The sequence below is a fragment of the Electrophorus electricus genome, chromosome 17 (genome assembly GCF_013358815.1).
Source record: "Electrophorus electricus isolate fEleEle1 chromosome 17, fEleEle1.pri, whole genome shotgun sequence".
Classification (NCBI taxonomy): domain Eukaryota; kingdom Metazoa; phylum Chordata; class Actinopteri; order Gymnotiformes; family Gymnotidae; genus Electrophorus; species Electrophorus electricus.
Window position 1 is genome coordinate 16,325,043 of NC_049551.1, and position 24,431 is coordinate 16,349,473.

The following is a 24,431-nucleotide window of genomic DNA, read 5'->3' on the forward strand; positions in this document are numbered from 1 at the left end:
GACATTCATTATCGACCAACTGTGACAACACTTCTGTGACCTCTGCCAGAAAAGAGAAAGTGCTGAGTTGGGGCACATGCAGGGTAATCACGGTATTCACAATGTCATATGCCGGCGTATGACTTTGCTCAATCTGAGCGTCATCTTAGCATCGCCATCTGGTGGTATGGAGTAATGAAACAACGATCTAATTACTCTATAACCTTAAGCTCAAACTAATAATTATTTGGTTAACAGCATCTCAGTAACTCTCAGGGAAAGTTCAATAATTTCAAGAAGAGTGCAAGAACACAGTCTTGACACATTATCCTTTAAATATATCATTCTCTAGTTTAATTTCAGCCTTATTAGAGATGATAATCAAAATATATCAATAGGTATGGTTTTTAGTAGTGCATGCAAAAACAGAAACAGATTTCATATAAAACCTAATTTGAGGGGGGTTTTTTTCCTGATTTTGCACATGCCTTAATCATAATTAACTTTTCATTATGCTTCATTTTGAGTTCACTGCTACAAACCAGATGGTCATTAATAAGGGGGGGTTCATTTGCCCCGATCCTCACAGGATCAAAACATACAAGTGTGATGCAGTAGGCAGTAGTGCTGAGAGCCTTTATTGTGGCAAGTCCCAATAATCAGCACCCAATTGTAACAGGGTCAAGAAGCAAAGAGCAGGCAGGGTCATAACAGGTAAATCAATGTTTAGAATTGCGGTGGGTCAAACATGGATGAAACACATACAGTTACTAATACAGGAAACATGTATGAAATGCACAAAGCAATTGGCAACACTTAATTATGTGGTTTTGTAAATAATCACTTTATAAAGGTGCATTACCAAGTCGCTCAAGAAGTCTCTGGAGGGTGATGCCAGAACAAAGCTAGCAGAACACCTGAACAGAGCAAACCCGGAATAGAGCCTCTCACATGGGAGTGGGACTCATATGTAGGGACATCCAGAAAACCTTCCATTCAGGAGCTGCCATGACAACACAACAGGACGCACACTGCTCTAGGTAAAAAAAAGACCGGGAGTTTTCAACTGGCACCCTACTGAGCCGCACAGTTCCAGGTTATCCCTGCTCCAGCACATCTGACCCAGCTTGTCAGCTCATTACCAAAGCTTTAATGAGTTGGGTCAGATGTGCCAGAGAACCTGAACCAGTACAGACAGAGACAGCTCGGCGCTACATCCCGGCTCTTAAATAAGAAATGGCGGCATAGCTTGGATACAAGAATAAAAGTTAGCTTTAAATTCTGCAGCGTAGCCAAACGTGAACAGATTTCGAAACATGGAATGTCAGTAGTGAATCTAAGGAGGGGTCCTTAGACCTCAGCCACTCACACCCTCTCACCCAGGTAATCTGGTATGCTCAGGCACGAAAGCAGAAGTTGTGTTTGAAGTGTGGCTCAGCTGTTTGTGTAGGTTCTGTGCTCAGGTGTGAAGCAGACATGTAAAATAAATGCAGTGTTAGCACAAGCCCCCTCCCACCCCTTTGACCCCATTCAAATTCCTGCTGTGTTGAAGTTGACGCATATTGAGCTGTTTGCTCTCCAAAAAAGTAGGCTCCACATAGTGTCTAATGAGAACCGCCACACTTCATTATCTCTGCTACGAAATATATTTTCATTATGAGGTGTCAATGGTGAGATGCTTAGACGTTTTATGGAGGGGACACTTTGCAGCTGTTTCCATGGTGTTCATTTGTCATGGGACTGGAGGTGATTGGGATTTCTGTCTTCGGCAGCCATCTACGAGCCATCGTGTGAAGCCTACAAGCACCAGGGCAACACCTCAGGGTTCTATCACATCGATGTGGACGGCAGTGGTCCCATCAAGCCCCAGCTAATCTACTGCAACATGTCAGGTAAATGTTGCACGACACACCACAGGGGAAGACATTCCATGAATCTAAAATTCAGTAACACCCAAGTCAACATCAACTTCCCTTTTAGCTGTGTATCACTGGCTGGAGGGGGAAAAAGGAACTCTCAGCTTTTCTTTACATTGCATATGTTACCTTTCTGAGGCACAGAAGTGTACTGTAATTTAGGAAATGATGTCACTGGCCGTATCTTGTCAAAATAAAAGGTCAAGTCACGGCATCCTGGACCCCAGCACTCTGAGGACAACGTTTTTATCGGAAACATCTCATTTCCCCCACCTCGTTCTGGCCTCGTTATCATTTGCATAATTGCATCTAATGACTCCCCTCTGCCTCTCCGGTGATGCTCTCCCCACAGATAAAGCGTGGATGGTGATCCAACACAATAACACGGAGCTCACCAAATTAAGAGCGTCCTCTGGGATAAGTCAGCATTTAGCCCACTTTAACTATTCCGCCGACACTGAGCAGCTTGGGGCCCTAATTACCCAGGCCGAGTACTGCGAGCAGGAACTCTCCTACCACTGCAAAAAGTCACGGCTGCTAAACACGCCAGGTAAGCCCTTTTTATTGAGAGTATTGATCCCCTCCTCTCCCTAAAAAAGGTCAGGCTTATTAAAGAAAATAGGCCCAGCTCGAGCTACAGAGAGCCGGCCTTTCTCACAGAGCTTAAAGCAGACAGCAAAACAATCGATTATTACACTCCATTTTGTTTCGCAAACTCATTTAGCTGTTTTTTGTTTGTTTGTTTTTGTTTTAATTTCACATCTCAATGCATTAAGTGTGGATGTGTTCCTTTAAGGGCAGAGTATTCATTTACCTTTTCACTGTATCTCTGGAGTCTGTTTATCATTTGTTTATTTTGTGTGGGTTTAATAATGGGTGGTAATGATCAGGGCCTATTAGAGGTCGAGTAACTCAATAATAGCTCTCGTTGCCCTCTAAACAAACAGGACGCCCAAGCCCAGCACTCTCCAGGCCTACCGTAAATTGCTGTCCATTATTCGTCTCATTATTGAAGATGCTGATGAGCTGAGAAGAAAGACAATGTCAGACATAAATAAATAATGTTCCAAATGCCAAATGAAGAGTAATGGAGGTGGGCGAGTGTGTAGCTCTCATGAAACCCAAACAGACAAGTTTAGATGGATGGAGGTGAGGAGAAGAGAGATGAAAGAGTTAAATCAATGCCAATCTCTCTCCCAGCTTCAGCCCTGTGCTTAAGGTTTTAAACTGACGTTCCTTCTTCATGCTCGCTTTGTTTAAACTTTGCTTACACATGTGCCCATTTTCTATGCGTGTCCTCAAACAGCTCCCAGTCCATCATTTCCAGTTGCCGTGGCGTACGTGCCCATCTCTAAGCATATCAAGATGATGTTTCGCGTCTGCATGTGATTATTTCAAAAAGCCACTTGGGATCTCCCTGCTTTCCATCGGTGCTTTTGAAGGCCTTGTTATGTAGCCTGCTCTGTTGCATTATGGGTGCTGCTTGCTGCCGCAGACGGGGCACCGTTCACCTGGTGGGTGGGCCGTTTGGGGGAAGCCCACACCTACTGGGGAGGGGCACTGCCAAGCAGCCAGCAATGCGCCTGTGGACTCCAAGATGACTGCGCAGAGCCGGCACGATTCTGCAACTGTGACAGTGACCTGGATGCCTGGTACCAAAACCCGCCTTGGCGGCAAATCCCCCATGCAGAGCCATTGATTACTGAGGCTCAGTAACTGCTGTGCTCTTATTAAAAATGCTCACTATGCTTAGAGCTAGCTGTGGGGTGTCTATAGTGCTCTAGCAATTCCTGCGCAGTTCCAGATTGGGGCTTTAACATCCACTGTCAGAATTCATTCTCTGTTTTGTTAGAAATATGACGACACGTCACTATTTTTGAGTTTGGTTAAGTTCATGTCATTGGCACCTAACTGTCTGTATGTGTTCCGGTTTCATACTGAACAGGGCGAATGACTCGGGTGTCCTCTCACATAAGGATCATTTGCCAGTCAGACTTTTAGCTGTGGGCGATATCAACAGGCCGGGCTCGGAGGCGGCATATAGAGTGGGTCCCCTACAGTGCTACGGTGACAGTAAGTACTCTCTTCATTCATGGTCCTCAAAGCAGCAGTAGCCACAGCTAGTCTCACGGTCAGGTAGACTGCCAACACGTTCACTTTGTGTCGCTGTCCTTACTGCATAGAAGGAGTGACCGCAATGCAAATGGGGGCTGTGGGTTTTGGAACGTCCAGTGAACTGTGTGGCCTGAATGCCTTCTCCCTTCAGAGGACTTCTGGAATGCAGCCTACTTCAACAAAGAGACCTCTTACCTCCACTTCCCGACGTTCCATGGGGAGCTCAGCGCTGATATCTCCTTCTTCTTCAAGACCAGCTCCTCCTCCGGCGTGTTCCTGGAGAACCTTGGAATTAAAGACTTCATTCGAATCGAACTGAGCTGTGAGTATACCCTACCACCTCTTCCCATCCCCCACACCCTCCGCCTCGCCTTTATGTGGGAAGATTCTGCTTCCCGGAGGTAATGTTTCTCCTGTAGGAGATACCGTACTCTTTCAGTTTTGGTATGTGAAGGCAAGCTGCTGAGTGAAAATCAGAGCGCTTTTAGTATGAAGTTGTCTCAAACAAAACTAGGGCAGTAGAAAGCATTTACAATTTTGTGTGCTTTTGAGTATGCTTTAGGAAATGCGTTTGTGTGTGTGTGTGTGTGTGTGTGTGTGTGTGTGTGTGTGTGTGTGTGTGTGTGTGTCTGGCGTTTGGCTGCTTTCTTTCATGTGTTTGTGCCTTTTATTTGGTTGCCCTCTTTATAAAATGTTCATGGCTCTTATTACAAGAGGAGAAATAGTCTTCAGAATCCACCAAATGAAGATACCATTCTCCCAAGAGAACTTGCTGCATTGCCACTACTGATATGCACCATGGACTGTAGGTTCTCTTCTGTGCTGTTACGAGAGTGTAAATAACTTGAGTGTACATAACCACCTACAATTCTTTCACTGGTTCGTCTTCGGCCTCGAGGTCTCATAGCAACTCGCCACACTCTTCGTCACCCCCATAAAAACCTACGTCTACTGCCGAGATCGTCTACAGTGTTTGGTCGCATGAGAAAAAAATTTTTTAAATTCTTTAGCCACAACAGGCCCGTGTGATGGATGAGCAGAGCACAGGGGAGGACCATAACAGGGCTCGAATGCTCATTCTTCTGTAATGACAAATCCTTTAGCTGAGAGAGCTCAATTAACCTCTCATTATGTTCTCACTGAGTCAGGAGTCTGGGGCTGAGGCTGGTCACGTAAGGCTCTAACCCAAAACGGTCCACAGCAGAAGGTGAGAAAGGACAGTGCTGAGTGCGTGGTCACCGCGTGCAATGAAATCAGCAGCAGATCACTGGCCCTCCACAACGCCCTCGCTTGTGGCACCCCCGCAGTGAAGACGTAGCCGTGGCGATCGTTATTTGGATAACTCGGTCATCCCACCTTTGCATATCTGCTGCCCCACTCGGGGCCCGGGTTTGGCCACGCCGCACGCCGTGAATAATAAGGAGGCAGTAACACGCGATCAGCATTTTTCGCACAGCTGCGCGTGCCGTCAGGGTTGCTGCGGACAGAAGGCAGACCTTCTCAGCGTGGGTGAGGACCCCCCTCATTAAGGTGCATTAAAAACCAAGCGTGTCTTGCAGTTTGAACATTAAGATGAGCTGAAACCTGGGAGGACTGCTGAACACATGTGCAGAATGAAAAGACTAGTTGCTTCAGAAATACTTTCTGGGGAAAGAGGGATTATGAATTATTAAAAGGTGCTGGAAAGCATGCATGTCCTATGGATGGCTACTACAAACACGCAGAAGTGAATGCCAGACATTTGTTATTAAGGACGATCTTGTCGATATCTCTACAAGGCATTGAGCCTGAAGCCGACTTTAGAGGACAACCAAAGGTAATGTGGCTCTAACTGCTTTATGTTGTTTGGGAAATTGTGCAGCAGAGCTAAGTCTGCTGGCTATAAAAAGTGTGAAGTTTCTTTCATCTCTCACTGTAAATCTCAAGTGTCAGGGGGTTCACATCAAGAGACAGATTAAAAAAAAACACATGCCAAGATTAAAGACTTTATGCTTTCTGTTCTTAGACCTGCCGCTAAATCTTCTTTTTCCAGTGTTATTTTCAAGTCGCTACACAGCTCCTGTCACTCAGGAAATAAAAATACCCTGATTTCATTTCTCCTTTGACTGTATTTCTCATGTTTTTGATAATCGAATCTTATTATTCTAACAAAGCAAAGCAATTACCCACCCACACCTACGCCACATTTAAAATGAACTCTGCTTGATACGTGAACACTACAAAAAATTTTTTAGAATGCAGCTATTGGCCTGTGACAATGTGTTGACAATACATTACACTATGTGACATTTTCAGTAGGGCCCACACTACCCGCTCAAATGAAGTCCGGTCTTTTTCCAGCGCCAACCGAGATCGTGTTCTCCTTCGACGTTGGAAACGGGCCCTTTGAGGTGCGGGTTGAGACCCCGATGGACCTGAACGACGAGCGCTGGCACCACGTACGGGCAGAACGGAACGTGAAAGAGGCCTCGCTCCACGTGGACCACCTCCCTGGCGCACGTCAGAAGGCCCCAGCCGATGGGCACATCCACCTTCAGCTCAACAGCCAGCTGTTTGTAGGTAGGAGGGTCAGCAACTCCCATCATAAATCACTCAGGCCCAGTCAGACCAGCGTAACTCTAGAATACACGCCTGACTGCTTGTGCTGACTGGTTGTGTCAGATTATTACTTATATTGCTTTACTGCTAAAATACTGCATTAAACAAGGAAAAGAATTAAATAACAGAAGCAAAACAATATGTCAATATAAAATAAAATATGACGTGGCGAGACTAAGTGGCCATCGATTTCTCTCCATGCCATAGACTTAATAAACAAAATAGGTTTTACGGTTATGCAAATTATACACAAATTAGGGCTCTGACAGTTAACACTTTAACTTCAGTATAGCACTTCTATTTTTATTTTTTTTATTTTTTTGTCTGTCACATTTCATTAAGGTAAAAAGGGCCCACTATTAGACTAAAGTCTTATTATCTGCAGTGGCGAATTCATATTTCACCGTACCACATTTGTGAATTATCACTTGAGTCCTTATAACATATTTGGCGCTCAAAGGATGAACACTTTTATGACCTGAAAATTAAGAAGTACCAGTTCCAGTGGCCAACAGTCATTTAGGAACGTCCTTCTACCTATTTCAACTCTCCTTTACCTCACTTCTTAAAAGAGTGCTACTAATATTAAGTGTTATACTCTTTCAAGTGGTAACCCAGCTAGGTTACAGAAATGTAACTGAGCACAACAAACAAGCCCTAATTTGTACAAGATATTCTTTTAGACTCTAATACACTTCTATACTGTCAAAGCTACTAATAATATTAAATGATTGGTTGATCTAGTATACTAAAAACTAACTATATCAAATAACAGTGCATAATCAACAAAGCCAATAGCTAACATGTTCTCTGTGGATTTTTCTGTACGAAGTTCCAATGACTGGCATCTTTATGTTCACCAAAGACACCTGTAGATGGGTAGTGTTAGCTGCAACAAGCTCGTCTGAGGCATGTTGACTTTTTTTTGACAGGAATTAGTCATTTCTATCAGTCATTTCTTGATGAAATGGCTCAACCACACATAAAAAGTGCCAGTTTCCTTATCACTTCCCCAGCGACCACGTTTTATACAAGATACCGTCACAAAGAAGCCCTGCAGAAGTCCTGGGCTACACCCCAGACTGGCAATTCAGGACGAACAGTGTCTTAGAGTCTTAAGTAACCTTAAGACTCAGAAAGGGACCCCATCCTTGTCTGGGTGTCACCAGATAGTGGAGTTATTATATAAAATTTATGTTGGTGATTAGTGTAGCAATTAAATATTGATTATTACTGAAAGGTTATCTGCTTTAATAAAAGTTTATATAAAATTAATTGGGGTGTAATTTCATCCCAGTCAGCTAGACAGGAAGCATGAGTACAATGAGCAGAATCAAACACTCCCTGATAAATCAGTCGTGTCAATGTTCTTAAATATTAAAAGACATAATATTTCCTCATATCTTCTCTTTTGTCTGCTTCTGTATTGACAATCTGCTACCCCTCTATAAATAAGGCAAGAGCAGTCCTTGTGCAGTCAGAATATGGTAATCCCAAACCAAATTAAAGGAACTGATAACTGCCACAGTTCCCAGCAAACTCATTTAAAACCATTTAAAGAAGAGCACTACCGGTCTCTCCATCGGCTTTTATCTGCCTAACTGGTTATAATCTCTGGGGATAGTAGTTATGAAAAATAAACCCCTAGGAAAACAAGGCCGGATGATGATACCTAATCTAAAGCCAAATATAAAGGATTTGTGCACTGCTTTCCTCCAGTGTAAATCAGCTTTACTGGAAAAACACACCAAGAGCCAGTCCATCTGCCAAAGACAAACATACTGACTATAGACCATGCTGACGAAAGGCATCAGACGTTTTGTAGGCAGTTGAGATTGGCCTTTGGACTTGATTAATCTGCAATCCTTTGAGAGGGGTTGGATTATCATTTTAATGTTGTCAAAAAGGTTTGAAGCTTAGGGATGATGGATTTCAGCTTCTCCCATGTTTCCCTCTCTTGTTCAGTGGGGTGTGATGACCACCTGACTTTATGTAAAAGATACAGGTAACACCCACACATTCACTCATTAATGTCAAAAAGAGGTTAATATAAAGGTGGAGCCGATACGCATAAGTTATAGCTTTTGAATAGCTTTTTGAATATCGTTCATACTGCTTCAATGGCGGCATTCGGAAGGCAATGTTTTCCCTCCAGCAATTATCATACAAAGGACAGCGAGGTGTTGAATGGGTTACAGGAGGAATGACAGAAGCTTTGTCACAATTGTTTAGAATAGGCTCGCCCAGATTCAAAGAACAATCGTCATTCTTCCAGGGCTGAACTCTTCGGAGGAGCATTCGGCACGCCAAGGAGAAATGGGAGATGGGCGTTTGACAAAAGCCGACTTTGCCATACGCATCTTTCCCGCCCGCAACTTGGCTTTCATCGTGCTGTCATTTCAAATGGCTTTCACCGTCCTCACAAAGCACTGACAGCCATGTGCTCTCAGTGAATGGCGGGGCGGTGATCTAGTCGCTCTGTTGTAGCGCACCCATCACGTTGTCATCTAGGGAAATAAAAAGAGGGTACAAAAGACAGGATGTGAAGGGAAAGGTGTTTTGCCTTTTTTTTTTTACTTTTTTTTCCTCTGGGTCTTTAGGTGGCACCGCCTCGAGACAGAAGGGCTTCCTGGGGTGCATCCGCACACTGAAGCTTAACGGGAACACGCTGGATCTGGAGGAGAGGGCCAATATCACCCCGGGAGTGCGGCCGGGCTGCCCGGGGCACTGCAACACTTACGGGGGTCTGTGTCAGAACCAGGGTCACTGTGTGGAGAGGCACAACGGCTTCACCTGTGACTGCAGTGTCTCGGCATACACAGGCACCTTCTGCCACAAAGGTGAGTGGAGGAGGGGTCTTTCCTGAGCCACCTCCACACTGACGCACTTAGAGGTGCCGCATGTTACAAGAAGCACAGCAAAATCAATGCCAGCCGACAGCTAGACTGCATCTTTAAGCTTCACATTTTTAAAAAGCCATTTCACCAAAAATAATAAGATTGATATTAATTAAATTAATGCATGAGATTAATTTAAGCTAATGAGTGCCTAGTTATCCATTATGGAAATCAGATCATGCTAACCAGTTCTCATTTGCTTTCACTTACTCTGAACAATAGCATTTTCGAGTGGCATTACTATTCTTCTGCATTGTAATTATTCGCTCACCGTTCCTGATTTTCATCCCAGGGCTGGCCATGGTAGCTAAGATTTGCTTTGGTGTAACTCTTTCCTCAGAGGTCTCTGCATACTTTCGACCAGGCACCTCGGTCACCTACGTGTTCAGGGAGCTGAGCGGGAACGCCAGCACTCAGTCCTCCTACTTGTATTCGGACCTGTCACTGAGGGGAGAGAACGTCTCTCTGAGCTTCAGCACCAGCCAGACGCCCGCCCTGCTGCTCTATGTCAGCTCCTACCACAGAGAGTACCTCGCAGTCTTCCTGAACAGGAACGGTCTGAAACCTCGCTAATCCTCCAACCCCTCCAACCATGCCCCACCCACCTCATTTCATTCGATGCAGCTTAAGCACGTTCGTTTGGATTAGAGCAAAAGCCTCCGAGTCTCTGAAGGCGTAGGCATGTCGACTGCCGCTGACGCCAATGTGCAGTTCTTACAGAGAAAATTACTTTGTGCTCTGTTGAAGTTCATGAAAGGGAGAAATAGAAAAGCTGCAATTTGTGATCCATTGCCTAGTATCGCACTTCCAGCTGATGGCATAAATCTGCTAATAATATTCCAGTGATATTTAATGATGGAGAAGTTGCTTTTGGGGCATGATTAAGGCAGTGACCTTTTGGGTTAGTAAGTTTGATCGTGTAGGCAAGATCATTAGGGCTTTACGTGATCTATGCAAAGCTCTCTATTTATCTTTCTCTATGTCTGACTCTCTAAGTCTTTCTCTCTCTCTCTCTCTCCCGCTCTGTCTCAAGTCACTATGTCTCAGATTTTTTTCAACTGGAAGCATTTCCAGTTATACAGCCACCAGAACCTCATTGGACCCAACAGTCAATGTGGGCAGCTCGGTGCATTAGTGTTACCATGGCAGTATAGCAATTGAGAGTGTATGGTACTAATACCTGTTAGTCCAATGAAGGAAAAAGTTCTAGACAGTTTGCAGATCCCCTGAGTTGTGTCCTGACAGCCAGCAGCTCCTACCCATGTTAGATGTGTCCAATGACATGCACTCTCGCGAGCGTTGACACACTCAACAGGCATGAGAGCTGCTCCACACTATTGACGTTGAAGTCTCATTCTGAGAGTGCTCCACCAGACCTCCCCCTTCTTCTGAGTGTTAAATTCACCAGATGGCAATTGATTGTTTAATTAATGATAGCTGTAGCTTTAGAGGTTACCCTGAAGCATTGATGTTGAGATGTTAATATTGGCTAGAAATATGAAACCCTGAGCTGGAGGGTGTTTACATCCTGTGTTGGGTTCACAGCAGAGTTTTTTTTCTCTCTGTTTTCTTATTTCGGTGTGTTAATGATGGGGACATGGGCTGCTAATTCCCTAAAATTGTGAAAATGAATTTGTTTTAGTATGTTATTGATAGGGGATTAAATATTAATCCTCTTAAATGACAACTTTGTAGTTGTCATAAATACCAGCTCGTGTTGTTGCATGTTGATGTTCCCATCCTAACTTGAATCACAGATCATGTACTATGACTGTTCACCACAAGCAGAGATGGTACAGGCAGGATTTGATATGAAACAGGGTGTTCTCTGCTCCTGAAGGTCAGCTGGATGTCAAGTACAAGTTACAGAGTAACAAAGAGGCTGAGGTGTTCAGATCGAACACAAGGAACCTGGCCAATGGACAACTGCACCGAGTGTCTATCAGGAGACATGCAGAGAGCCTCAGTGTTCAGGTGAGACAGATCTTACCCTCCTGCCAGATGTCTGACAGCCAGTGAAGTCAGATTTTTAATAGGCTATAGCTAGCATCTAACTGAGTTTCAACACACAAAATATTTTAATTTAAATGTTGGCATGTATTAAATTGGAAAGGGGGTATCACCTTTAACAGTCTTTCTACCTTAACGGTGCTTATTATGCTGGGAGACACAGTTGGGTTTGAAGTCTCTGAGAATCACAGTCTGTTGTCCACTGCCAAGTAAAATGTTCCTACCACTACTACTAACTACTACTATCCGCTTAAAATAATTGTTCCCCATATTTGCATAAATTTGCATACACTACACACAATAAACTGGATCTGCCAGACATTCTTGCTCTCCAAATTTAGCTTCTCTGGTTTTGCACTGTAGCTACAAAGTTAATGTACTTAATAAGCTATTGAGCCTTATGATTGGTATTTAGAATTATGCAAGCTGCATTTAGAAATACACACACACACACACACACACACACACACACACATATATATATATATATATATATATATATATATATATAATATATATATATATATATAGAGAGAGAGAGAGAGAGAGAGAGAGAGAGAGAAGAGAGAGAGAGAGAGAGAGAGATTGTAGTAAATGATATTCAAAATTGTAGTAAATTGTAGTAAAGTACAAAGTTTTCCATATAAATCCAGGTGAATAACTGCTGTGCACTGTAGTATGATAAGTAATAGAATAAGAGATGTAAATGAAAATTTACATACATGTAAAAAGGTATGTATTGGTTGTTTATTTATATGCTCACCTCCCACATTATGAGGCTGACTATTTTATGGGTGCACTTTATAGTAATTGTCATGCACAGCCACCTTCTACCCTGTTCATCACTGGTTAGTTGTTGACCACTGGGCTTCTGGTGAGTTCTTGTTTTGTGCATGGCAGGTCACCTCCTCCACACTAGCTTGACCATAGCTTGGTAGTTGGGGTTACACCAGGACCATGGCTTGGTAGTTGGTGTTACACCATGACCATGGCTTGGTAGATGCGGTTACACCGTGACCATGGCTTGGTAGATGGGGTTACACCATGACCATGGCTTGATAGTAGGAGTTACACCATGACCATGGCTTGGTAGTTGGAGTTACACCCTGACCATGGCTTGGTAGAAGGGGTTACAAAAAACTCAGCAGTGTTAATGGAGTTTTTACATGTGTCCCTACAGCACTGAGCCTTAAGTATCTCTGTGGTCAAAAGCTAATGATAAGAATAGAAAGAAGGGTCAATAAATTATACATGGCATCGAAATGAGCTGCAGTTATTAGTGGAAAATAAGGGGACAAAATTTAGAGTGGACTAGAGTGGACTTGATGTAGTACCTCATGTAGTATAGAACAAATATGATGTATTTTGCAATGGAATCAAAAGGCTCTACACGTTTGCATCTGTAGCTTGTGAAGTGTGTGGATCGGTGAGCAGTTGGCCTTCCTTTAGTTACAGCTTCTGCAGAGTTGCAGTCAATAGGCAATCTGCTCCGCTAAGCTGAAACAAGTCCCAGCCAGAGTGGTGCTCAGCAGATAACCCCCACCAATTAGTCTAAGCCTTCATGATAATCACATTCGAATATGTAAGCCCAGCTCGGAAATCATTCCCGACACGAGTGTTCCCCACCCCGCACCCCTCTTCCCGTAGAGTGGCGAGAGACACAGTGCTACACAACACCACATTTAAATGTCTTTGAAGAGCAGGTTTAATTAAAAACAATGCTCACCACAGAAGAACAGGCTCCTGATATTTCAAAACATGAAGGTGCCAAAGTTCTTTTCCACATGACAATCCTTGATATTTATTGAAGTTGTTTTGCATCCCCTAGATTGACCAGTATATGAGGGAAGACTTCAACCTGTCATCAGATGTAGAGTTCAACGCTATCAAAGCCATTGTTATTGGGAAAGTGCATGGTGAGTATGGCCACAGAGTGCCGCATTCAGCTATCTGGGTTTGGCTATTAGAGAGTGTTCAATATGCTAAAAAATGCTTTTAGGGTCCTGCTTTTAACCTGGTACATGCTTTCAGACACTGCTGAGTGCTGACCTCAAAGAAATAAGTATGGAATCCCCCTATAATTGATCATTATGAGTTATTATGTGCATTTTGGAGCTATACTCATTTGGCTGGGAAAAGGAACATGCATCAAGGGATCATTTGTGCAGTCAAGCACTGCATGCAGAATTGCCAGGTGTGTTTACAAATTAGAAGTGCATTGTGATTTCATGTTACTGTCTAGGAGGTTGAGAAATGGGTCAGATTGATGTTTGAACAGCAGCAACATCATATGAGCTCCTAAACTAAGACCAAAAGGTTGTGTTAAAATGACATCAAGGAAGAACAAACCCAGACCCTGATTACGTCTAAATCCAGACGTGAAAGGATTCTTCAGTGGTGATTTATGATTACCACTTCAGTTTCCAATTCAGAGATTGTGTTTGGTTTTTTTGGTTGTTTTTGTTTTTTATCACCAGCAGTGCTGTCATCTGTGAAGACGCTTGTGCTAGATCTAATGTCAAGCACATATGCCTAGATTATAACATTACTTCTGCCATGTTGTTGTAAGTGATGTGGTTTGCTTCAGAAGGTTGTCTGATTTTCCTATTTTTACACATTTTTCAATATTGTGGTCCAACTTCATTTGTCCCATTGATATAAAAGACTGTCAAAAAAAAATCCTTCTGGGTGTTTTCTGGGCTAACTGGTGGTGGTTGGGACTTACCTCGTGGTGTTTATTTTATCCTCCGACATTTCACAAGTGAAGTTTTCCCACACAGAATGATCTTTAAAACACAAGGTTGTTCCTGATGAGCTAAACTACAATTCAATTGCTTCCTTTCATAATTGAGAATGCTCTCCTGCCATCTGCTGTAGTTTCGCTTGGTTGGTCCAACAGAGTGTAACAGCTGTTGTTGTTTTTATCAAATGATTTAGAGACTTAAAACAGAATAAACTTGTATAAAAATGTGCCTGAGATGATGGACTATACTTTGAAATGAATGCATTTTCAGTTCCAAAGTGCAGGAGTGCAGATCCAAAGTAAAAAAACAAAAAGTTTCATTGTCCAGTCACATTGGGCTGTTGGTACTTAGCTTTTTCTCATAAAGCCCTCCATTCTCCATGGACCTCAATATTGTGTGACTCAGTGTAACACTGTTTACAACAATGCAGCTGACCAAATTACATAGATTCCCTGGTCTGGCTTGATCTGATTTAAAGTGTGTGCAGCCAAAGGAAGGATGTTGCTTTTAGCAGTAGCCACACTATTTAGGCATTAGTTTACCTTGTGTCATTAGCCTGTGTCATGTCAGGGATTAGAGAGCATGTAAGTGGGTTCTCCGACATTCCCAACAAAGCTTTCCATCGATCTTGCCTCCCAAATTGTGCTCTAATGAATACAGAATCAAACATGAAACATGTATGATGTGTCTCACCTGTGTGGGCTGGTGATGAGCTCTGCTATCAGGGTCTGTATTCATAAGGCATTCTCGGAGTAGTATTGCCTGACCTGGAATCAGTTTTTGAGACACCTATGCCGGGGGAGAAACCGGATACTGCTTGTTTTATTAGAAGCAAGAAATATATAAACTAGAGACGCAGAAGTACTCCCTATCATTTTTGAACAAGAGTCAGAGCCCAGTGCCTTGCTTTGCTATAAAGCAAATGGATTGAAGGTGACGAAAGTCCCATCAGATTTGTTGTAGAGGTCTAGGCCAGCAGGCAATAACATGAAGATACACATTTTAAAGCTCTATTTACTTTGTTCACACAATCTCTTTTGTTGTTGTTGTTAGGTGTGAAAACCTTCAGATAATTCTTCACAAAGGAAATGTTTTTTCTCCCTAGCACAAGAGATGCCTGAAAGGAATTATTCAAGAAGAAATGTCTGTAGACAGTATAGCTGAGCTTTACAAACAGGCTTTGAAATGTATAACATGTGGCTTATACTCTCAGGACGAGGAGTTGAGGCAGCGGACAGAGTTTTAGTCACCAAATGGGAGCTACAGTATTTCAGTTCAGGAGGGGGATGCAAACGCCCTACACGAAAAACATCTCATACAAAAACATCTCATACACTGTATTGCCTGTCCAGGTGCTGCCATCGAGGTTACAGCATTAACTGCAATAGTTAGGAGTACTGTACTTGAATTTATTTTTTTTTTAATTGGCAAATCAATGTCATTTCTCAACGGTTCTCCACTCACTCTCCTTATAATCTCTCTCTCTCTCTCTCTCTCTCTCTCTCTCGCTGTGTCTCATGCACTCACTCATATTCTATATGTCTTTCTCTCCATCCATCTGTCTATTTCTGTCTTTCTCGTTTTCTGTGTGTGTGTGTGTGTGTGTGTGTGTGTGTGTGTGTGTGTGTGTGTGTGTGTGTGTGTGTGTGTGTGCAGAGTCGAGTGAGCTCGATCCAGAGATAGCCCGGCTGAATTCCCTGGGCTTCACAGGCTGCCTGTCAGTCGTCCAGTTTAACGCTGTAGCTCCTCTGAAGGCAGCACTGCTATATCCGCACACCAGTACTGTCACCGTCTCAGGGACTCTGACGGAATCCAACTGTGGCTCCTCCTCCTCTTCTAGCCCCTACGCAGCTGAGACCACCCACTCACTCTTGGGTAAGGCAGGTCAATTTGCACAGGTTGAGGCCAAAACTTCCAGTCTGGCTTGCATTATCCACTTAAATAATCACAGCATTGCACACATGAGGGTACAAGCTAGTTCAGCACACTGCTCTAAAGTACACAAAAGTGCAACCATTACTTTTAAATTTAGTTTCTCTAACCCTTTCATTAAAAAAAAAAAACTCATCAATGGCTCACTGAATACTTCCACATCTCTAATTAAATTAGTAACATAATGATTCAAACGTGGCCTATCAGTTTATTAATCTGCATGAGAGAGAATTGAATTTGCATAATCTTTCTTCTCTCTATTTCCACTTTCACGCTCTGTTGCGTTTTCTTGGGCTTGGAGATGTACTATTCGCTGAGCCACATCCTCGGAATGACGAGTGTTTGATTCATGCTGATGTTCTGTCTCTCTCTTCTGTCTCTCTGCTATAGATCCATTTGGTACGGTAGGCACAGGCGAGCCAGTAGTCAATGCTATCAGCAGTGACTCGGCTTTGATTGGAGGTAACCGCGATCCTAGTGCACTCTACTCATTTTGATTTGATGAGAAAATGACCGCTGCTCCATGGCGGCCGTTGCCAGGAAATTCTGTCGTTTTATTCCTGTGGGAAGGTTGTTGGATTTTGTTTGCTTTCTCGATTGCTGCCTGCCTCTGACAACGCCCCTTCCACTTTCCCGTACTTCCGCTGTCTTTCTCTCGGGCGCGTATCTGTTACTGACTCCAGCATATTTAGGAGCAGATCAGGAGCTTGGCTGAGATATATCATGAAGTTATCATTTATTTTCATTCATTTCCAGTTTGTACATAGACTTTGTGTATTTGAAGTGATTTGTACCTATCTAAAAAATTATTTTAAAAAAAAAAAACATTTGTGAAGTGAAAGCTAATTATAATAAATGTTATGGCATCAGGTAATGGCTCATTAGCTGAATACAAAATGTTGTGCAAAGTTATCTGTAGATAAAAATACATAAAGAACACCAAAACTAATTAAACGTTTAAAGACGTTATTTCCTGATTAAGGGGCATTTAATACTATCTTCAAATGCTTTATCCTGTTCAGAGCCACAGTAATGTGCCATTAAATTTGGTAGAGATGTCTTTTGGTGGTTCAATTAGACATTTCTTTTACCCACCAAAATTAAATGTACCATGCTTACCTGAATTCAAAGAATAGTCCATTTTGCAAATGTCTTCCTGTGACAGCAGGTAAAGTAGATCTGCAGTAATTAGGCTAATTTGCGAAGCTAAATAAAATCTATATGCATGACAGGGTTGCAGCTTGATGTGGTTGTATAAAATGGAGTGAGCTGTTTTGAAAGTAATCTGAATTGTTCTGCTTGATTTCACTGGGTAATCTTGTTCATTTTTTTATCCTCAAGACAATGAAAAACTGAAAAACACAAATCTGAATTCATGAAAGTTTCTAGACATTTCTCTAAGATCTCTAAGTAGTCTAGCGCTGGTTAGGTTACTGGATCATCTAAATTGTTTTTGAGTTTAGTAATGCCTTACTGATGGTTGCACTACGCAGTACAGTTTACCTGAAAAAGCAGTTTACCTGATATATTTGAATTAATTTAAAGTCAGTTCACACAGTTAAATAAAATTTTATATCGGTTTTGAATTCTGATGTGTGAGTCTGGATATGGAGCCTCTAGCCTTTGGACCCCATTCATCATTTTGGAACAATTTGCCTGAGCCTTTCAGAGAATAACCTCACCTAAAGATTACATTCCTCTGGATGCCTCATGATAAACAAGGAATGGCATTCCAACTCTGTGAACTGTCCCGCTATTTATGAGGTCTTAAATCTTACACTCACACTCCTGTTCACATATGGAACGTCCTGTCTAACAGCTGTATACGTTCAGCGTGGGCAGTAGTTCACCATTTCCGTGTCAGGCTTACATTATTGCCCGCTATCCCCTGACTGATCGCAGTGCACTGTCTAATTTGACTGCATAATTTTTCCAGTCAGATTCCACCATCTGGTGTTGCCCATAGGAACACAAGCCTTTTCAGCCCTTTTCAGTATCTTTGTTAGGCTCCTTGCTGTTGCTATCTCTGGTAGTTTTCCTTTGTCTCCTTAACCTTGCTCTTTAGGAGTCCGGATCAGGATGTAAAGCTGCTTTGTGACCGTGTCTGTTGTAATATAAAACACTCTATATAAATTAAATCAATTTAAATTAAATTAAATTTTATATGGAGCCTTGAATGCCTACTTTATTCGTAAGTGCTAATTTTGCTGATAGGTAGGTCAAATGAGCTTATGCTAACTAGACCAGCAATCATTCAGTGTTATCTGTGTCAGAATGTGAGTTGTGAGTGTTCCTTTACCGCTTCATTCAGCTGGGTTGCTCCATTGTCAGGGAAAACTGGGGTGGTCTGTTATTTTCACTGCCTTCAAAATTAGATTAAACAAATCAGGTGAATTGCACTGAATTGCCGTTCTCTCTTTACATTGCATGTGTAGATTAGAATGCAAAAGTAATGACGCTGTCATGGTACCTTCACAACAATGTCACAGAGCAGCCATTGCAAAACAAAGGATTGCCAGTTGAATTGAAGGTTTATATTGCTACAGAACATTTTATGGTTTTTAATAAAAGGTTTGGAAACAGTTATGGCTCCTTCACTTGTATACATATTGCACAGAGCTGACACAGTGTTGTCCTCTGGAATCTTGTTTATAGCATAAACTATCTATTAATGTTGAATGCCATGTTCTACATTCACAGGCGTGATCGCCGTGGTGATATTTGTGATCCTGGCTGCCCTGGCCATAATGGCAAGATTCTTGTACAGGCGGAAAGAGACGTGCCCGACCCAGGAGCCCAAGGGAGTCAAGTCAGAGGACAGTCCTGAAACCCTCTTCAGCAATGACCCCAACTCGCAGGGTGTAATCAATGACAACCAAAAAGAGTACTTCATATGATGGAGCCCCCCTCACCCATCCAACCTTTGGACTAATCCAGTCAGGCAAGGGACAGAAATGCCTTGCCAAGCCTAGAGACATTAACACTCATGGTGTGCTCCACAGAAAAATAAATCCTCTGAAACTGTCAGAGGTTGCTGATCAAGACATGAAGAGGAACACTGAGATGTTTCTTCTTTTTTTTTTTGTACATAGGCTTAAAAGTCCAGACATTTGGCCCAGATAGCATTGGTTCCAAGGTGTGTAAAATAATCTTTGTCAACTATAAATATTCTTTTGAACTGTACATGTTGAAATAATATCTTTTTAATGGTTACCTTCACATTTTGCCTTTATTATTCAGCATTACATTTAATGGATTTACATCTAGAAGATTCAGATGTCATATAACTTGATTAAAATAAATATTTGAAGTGGTAAATGAAATGTATGTGAAATAATGAACATGCGTCATGTGCACACTATGCTTAAAAAAAAAAAGTGTTGGAACAACCAAACCCCGCTGAACTGTGCAGTGGTACTTTCAGCAGGTGTTTGTCTCTCCAGAAAGTTGAGGTGTGTCCATTTTGTAATGGACAAATTCTCCTAAACATCAAAACCAAAATAATGTCCCTTGATTCTTGTGTAGATGTCTCCTCGCGTGCTTGTTCATAAATTGACTCCCTAGGGGGTTTTGCTGTATACAGACAGCAAGCTTCTTTGGCCCACTCTTAATCTCTATTAGACCAAAGACAGGGGTGGCGGGAGGGATCTCAGCAAGCATTCTAAGTGCTCCTTCTTGCTTCCTGTGCACTTCCTGGATTAAAAATAAATTGCTTCTTACTGCTGTCAAGTACCACGGCAAACCACTTCCAGAAGCAAGCTGTGACGAGGCTTTCATAAGAGTTCAAAACACAAAAAGGAGAGGGAGAGAGGGAAACCAATAAAACATTCTCACTGACGGTTACCTTCACTGCACACAGATAGATGCCTTCTATGTTTTTATGTTCATCCAGAGAAAGTACACCACTTAACCAGCTGGTGTAACTCAGAAGAATCGAGGACTATGCTTTAAGAGGCAGAAGCTAAAAAGCCGACAGAAGAGATGCTGCTATGATGCATAAAAGGCCGACGAGATATTATTGAAAATTGCACTACCTCCCTTCAAAGTTTTGTTTCACTAAATCTCAGAAAATAACAAATAATTACTGCCACCATTCAAAGGCTGAAAAGCGGACTTATAGGGTTCTCTAATGGTTTATATGTTTGAATCTTCTGTTGTCCTATCAGGAATATTAAGCCGTCAAGTCAAGCCATTTTTTAATGGTGGTTTCAGCAGGTTTTGGCTATAAACCCATGAGAAATATGGCTGACAGCATATAAACTTTGTTGGCTTAGCTTCAATTTCTGGATGAGTTCCTGGATTCATTTTCAAATTTGGATGTGAGAACCTAGCGACTCTTTTTCAGTACAAAAAGAGCAAATGTGAAGCACATGAAACACGCCCCCTGTGGCATAAATCATCACCATGATTATGGCATAGTTTGAAGTATTATACATTCTAAGATTGCAGTATAATTTTCCCAAATAGCCTTGCATATTTGTTTGTTCTTGTTTAGTTTTTTTATGTTTTGGGAGGCCAGATTGTTCATGCAGTAAATGGTACTGACAGTCTAACCAAGTGTCAAATTGCCAAATATTGTTATTTTAAATTCTAAAGATAATCAGTTGTATAAGACTGAACAAACCACAATTTAATTTCCAATACCTTATAAAAAAACCTGTGTAATTGGTATCATTCAGGATATTTAAATGTGTGGTGGTGTGTGGTTGTTTGTAATGACTGTATTGTTATAGTCACATTAACTAGGTATTAAGGTGAATTTTTGGCATCAAGTGTTTTGGACTGGAAAAGTAGTCGCTTGTTTTGCAGATCTCAGCAAGATTTGGAAAATCAAGGGCAGTTCTATTTAGATCAGTGTTAAGTCTATAACTACAATAAAAATTCTGCCCATGAATCTTCACCATTAAAAATGGAAGTACCATGCTTCTAATGATCAAATGGTAAAGGTGCGCTGTTATACAGTACCTCATGGCCTTCAGTATTGTGTGGATTGGAAAATGGTACCAGCATTGCTTCTTTTTTAATGATGGACACCCAAATTTTCTCACTCAAAGTTTCTCTATGGGCAAACGCGCCAGACACAGATTAGGCACTGAAGCTCTACACATCAGTGGAGAACTGACAGCACAATTTAATTCCATAAGGAGGCTTAATCTCCTTGAATTAAGCTCGCCAATTTTAATAATACTGCATTTCTCAGTGGTGTGCCCAGTTAAACCAAGTGCAAGAAGTGAGTGCTGGGACTTGGATTCACGTTTGAATCCCAGCTGTGTTTGGCCAGGGCTCCTCGAAAACATAAGTAGCTGCGTTGCCAGCGGGAAAGGAGCTCCCTCACTCCCCAGTCACTAAGCTATGCACCATCTGATTGAGCATCTATGTGGGTAACTGAGGCATGCGACAGTGCGGTGTGGCCGTGAATGTCAAAATCTGCAGATGCAATGCAGTGTTTGGTGCACGGTGGAGATGACACCCTGGGTGGTGCACATGTGGGAGCACTATTACATTACTATGAATAAACTGGGTGGAAAGGAGCATTTGGATTTTTTTTTTTAAATGTTCCAAATGTTCACTTGGTGCTGGAAACTTTTTTCATGAACTGGTACTGATATAGCAACCTAAAAGGATATTGGCAACTACAGTGGCAAGTGAGGTGTAAGATGTAGGTGACTTTGTATAGTGTTGGGGCTGTTCCTTTACAGTGAGTTGTGTATAATCAGTACTGTTGTGTGGAAAATGGAAAATAAATTTATACATTTTAAAAGGGGGGAGTTAAATGAAAATTACTTAATTGCAGGTAAATGGTCACATCAACTGAAGAATGTTATTGTTGTTATTATTATGATTATTATGTTTTTTCATAGAAGTAGAAAATACTGTGATATTTTATTTCTGCTTCTAGCAACTTGGACTTCACTACAGTATTCACCTCCATTATTTATGAAAGTTCTTTCTGCTTTTATATATAACCTAATGGACAGATTCATACTGGTGTGCTGAAGGCCCAGGTTTGTGAATTGACCAAATCTGTTAATGTGATGGTTTTCTTGCTTTAAAATGTGCTTTTGCAATGAAGGTTCCTACATGAATAGGGATTATGAATTTTCCCTTATTGGTTTATTCTACCCGTGTGTAATTGTTGGTGTAGTTTAAAAAGTTTCAATTTCTCACATCTTTGCCTACCTGTTTTGCATTTATTCTTGAAGATTGTCATTTTTGGCTGTGAGCTGAGCTTCCACCAGCCTGAAAGAGGCATACATCTGGCCTGTGTTGGCTTGTTTGTCCAGCCAGCTGGCAGTGTCCCAGGACAGATGGCCGAGTGGTCGGCTCCATCAACCAAGCCTAACTTGGTGGCCCACAACCTAAAGGGAATCCGGAGGAGCTGTTATTAGTGATCTGAAGCTGGAGTGTGTATGATGTGAGGCGAGTTTCAGTTCCACATGACTGGGCAGCTTTCTTTGACTGGCAGGAGTAATCTCAAGGTTCAGTCACTGGCTAGGCAAACGATTCAGTGCAATTATTGGTCTTTCTTTCATGAATCACATTTTAACAAAGATATCTGACTACATTTGAAATATCGATCATAAGCGTGATCTCATATTTCCTGCGCTTCATAGATCAGAACTGATAATTACATGTCAGAATATCTTTTAAATAGAAGATAGCTCACAAAGTTACAGCGAACAATCAATTATCACTTTGCACCTGTTAAATTTTGCAAAAGGAGAAGACGTTGCTTTCCTTCAAATACCCAGTTTTGCAGAGTGGGATTAATAATAATTTGCACGTCAGATGCCTGGAACACTGCATATGTAAATACACCAAACCAAATCCACCAATGAGCTGGAGATCTCACTTCCCTCCTCACATACTGGATCAGCTCAAAGGAGCCCACCCATTGGCAATTACAGTTTCTATGGTTACAACTGTATCTTTGCATGCTGTTTCGCTGTGGCTAAAGTTGGTCATAAAAATAAGCCAAGGCACACACAGCTCGTTTGTCATGTGTAAAAGGCTGTAACTGACTGCACTGGCATGCTCACCAACCCTCTGCAGCAAGGGTGAGCTGTGCTGATATCAAGGTGGGCTAGCGTTACAACACCAGCACAGACAACTCCAGATCGGTAAACTGATCAAGCATACTGCATGGATGCTTTTCAATCAGGAATGGATTCTAAGTTTCCACATTCAAGTCCGAGCTAATTTTTTAGGACAAATGATTGTGAAAGTCTGCAGACTTCTCGATTTAAATATCCAGAATTTTAAAAACACTCCTATCACTCTATATCCTAAAACTACCATCACTCTATGTATTAACTCTCCCATCAACACATGATGAATTAATCTGTTCTGTTTCAATGATCAGAAATAGTTTGTTCATGTGGTGCCTTTACAGAACCAAGAACATGAATGCTAAATGGAGCATCTTAGGATGCAAAGCAGATCAGCCTGTTTGCTTACTGCATATCTTTAACATAATCAAGTCTATCCGCAATTAGACACACACACACATTATTATGACCTTGATTTGCCAGGAAATAAGACATTAGTAATGTGACTTTGAAGATTTATTTCCTCTGAGTAGACAGTGGTCAACAACTGATTAACAGTTTGCCATTAGCCAGTCTGTCACAGATTTTAAAGACATTTAATGTGGTTCAAGGTTTTACTCAAATTTTCTTTGCCACGACACATTAAAAAATAATTGGCTCTGATGAAGGTGGATGATGAAACAAGCTTTCCATTCCACCAGAGTGTTCTCTAAGTGGGTTACACAGTGGTAAAGTAGTAGCTGTTTGTTTCACTATAGACAATATTTTTCAAGATTAAAATATTATATTTGGCTCTGGCCTATGTCAGAGGGTTTGAACTTTACTGTTTTTCTTGATGGAATTATCTAAACTTGTTTCACTCACTCAAAACAATTTACACAGATATTAAAATGCAATGTGCTCTATGTGCATTTGTTTGTGAACTCAGTTTATACTATTTCTTAAAAGGATGGTCAATGTTTGTTTCAAGTGGCACGTTTTATGTTGATGCTAGGCTGATTTGTGAAATCGTTTTGTAAGTTTGATTGGTTTTCCTTTTTTTGTTTGTTTGTTTTTTTGTTAAAAAGCAGAAAAACATAATGTTTCATTCCCCAAACACCCATAAGACATGCAAGTGCCCTTTGCTAACTTAACCAATTTGGAAATATACAAGAAGCAATTTTTCCCTGCCTTATAAAAAAATGTTCTAGT

The 24,431-nt window shown here is 41.7% G+C and overlaps 1 protein-coding gene across 2 annotated transcripts in view; it reads left to right on the forward strand.

Annotated features, from left to right (window-relative positions):
• cntnap3 (contactin associated protein family member 3) overlaps positions 1-22,351 on the forward strand; it is a 75,764-nt gene extending 53,413 nt beyond the window's left edge. The window contains exons 12-24 of one of the 2 annotated variants that reach the window (XM_027003516.2): positions 1,752-1,871; positions 2,248-2,445; positions 3,391-3,547; positions 3,841-3,968; positions 4,162-4,332; positions 6,351-6,569; positions 9,209-9,448; positions 9,846-10,061; positions 11,346-11,479; positions 13,344-13,431; positions 15,916-16,134; positions 16,582-16,653; positions 18,892-22,351. In XM_027003516.2, coding sequence (XP_026859317.2) covers positions 1,752-1,871; positions 2,248-2,445; positions 3,391-3,547; positions 3,841-3,968; positions 4,162-4,332; positions 6,351-6,569; positions 9,209-9,448; positions 9,846-10,061; positions 11,346-11,479; positions 13,344-13,431; positions 15,916-16,134; positions 16,582-16,653; positions 18,892-19,088 — 2,159 coding nt within the window. In that variant the 3' untranslated portion in view covers positions 19,089-22,351. Of the gene's footprint in view, positions 1-1,751; positions 1,872-2,247; positions 2,446-3,390; positions 3,548-3,840; positions 3,969-4,161; positions 4,333-6,350; positions 6,570-9,208; positions 9,449-9,845; positions 10,062-11,345; positions 11,480-13,343; positions 13,432-15,915; positions 16,135-16,581; positions 16,654-18,891 lie in introns of those variants that run through there. The other variant, XM_035535855.1, reaches the window with a different exon arrangement.
• The last annotated feature ends 2,080 nt before the right edge of the window (positions 22,352-24,431 follow it).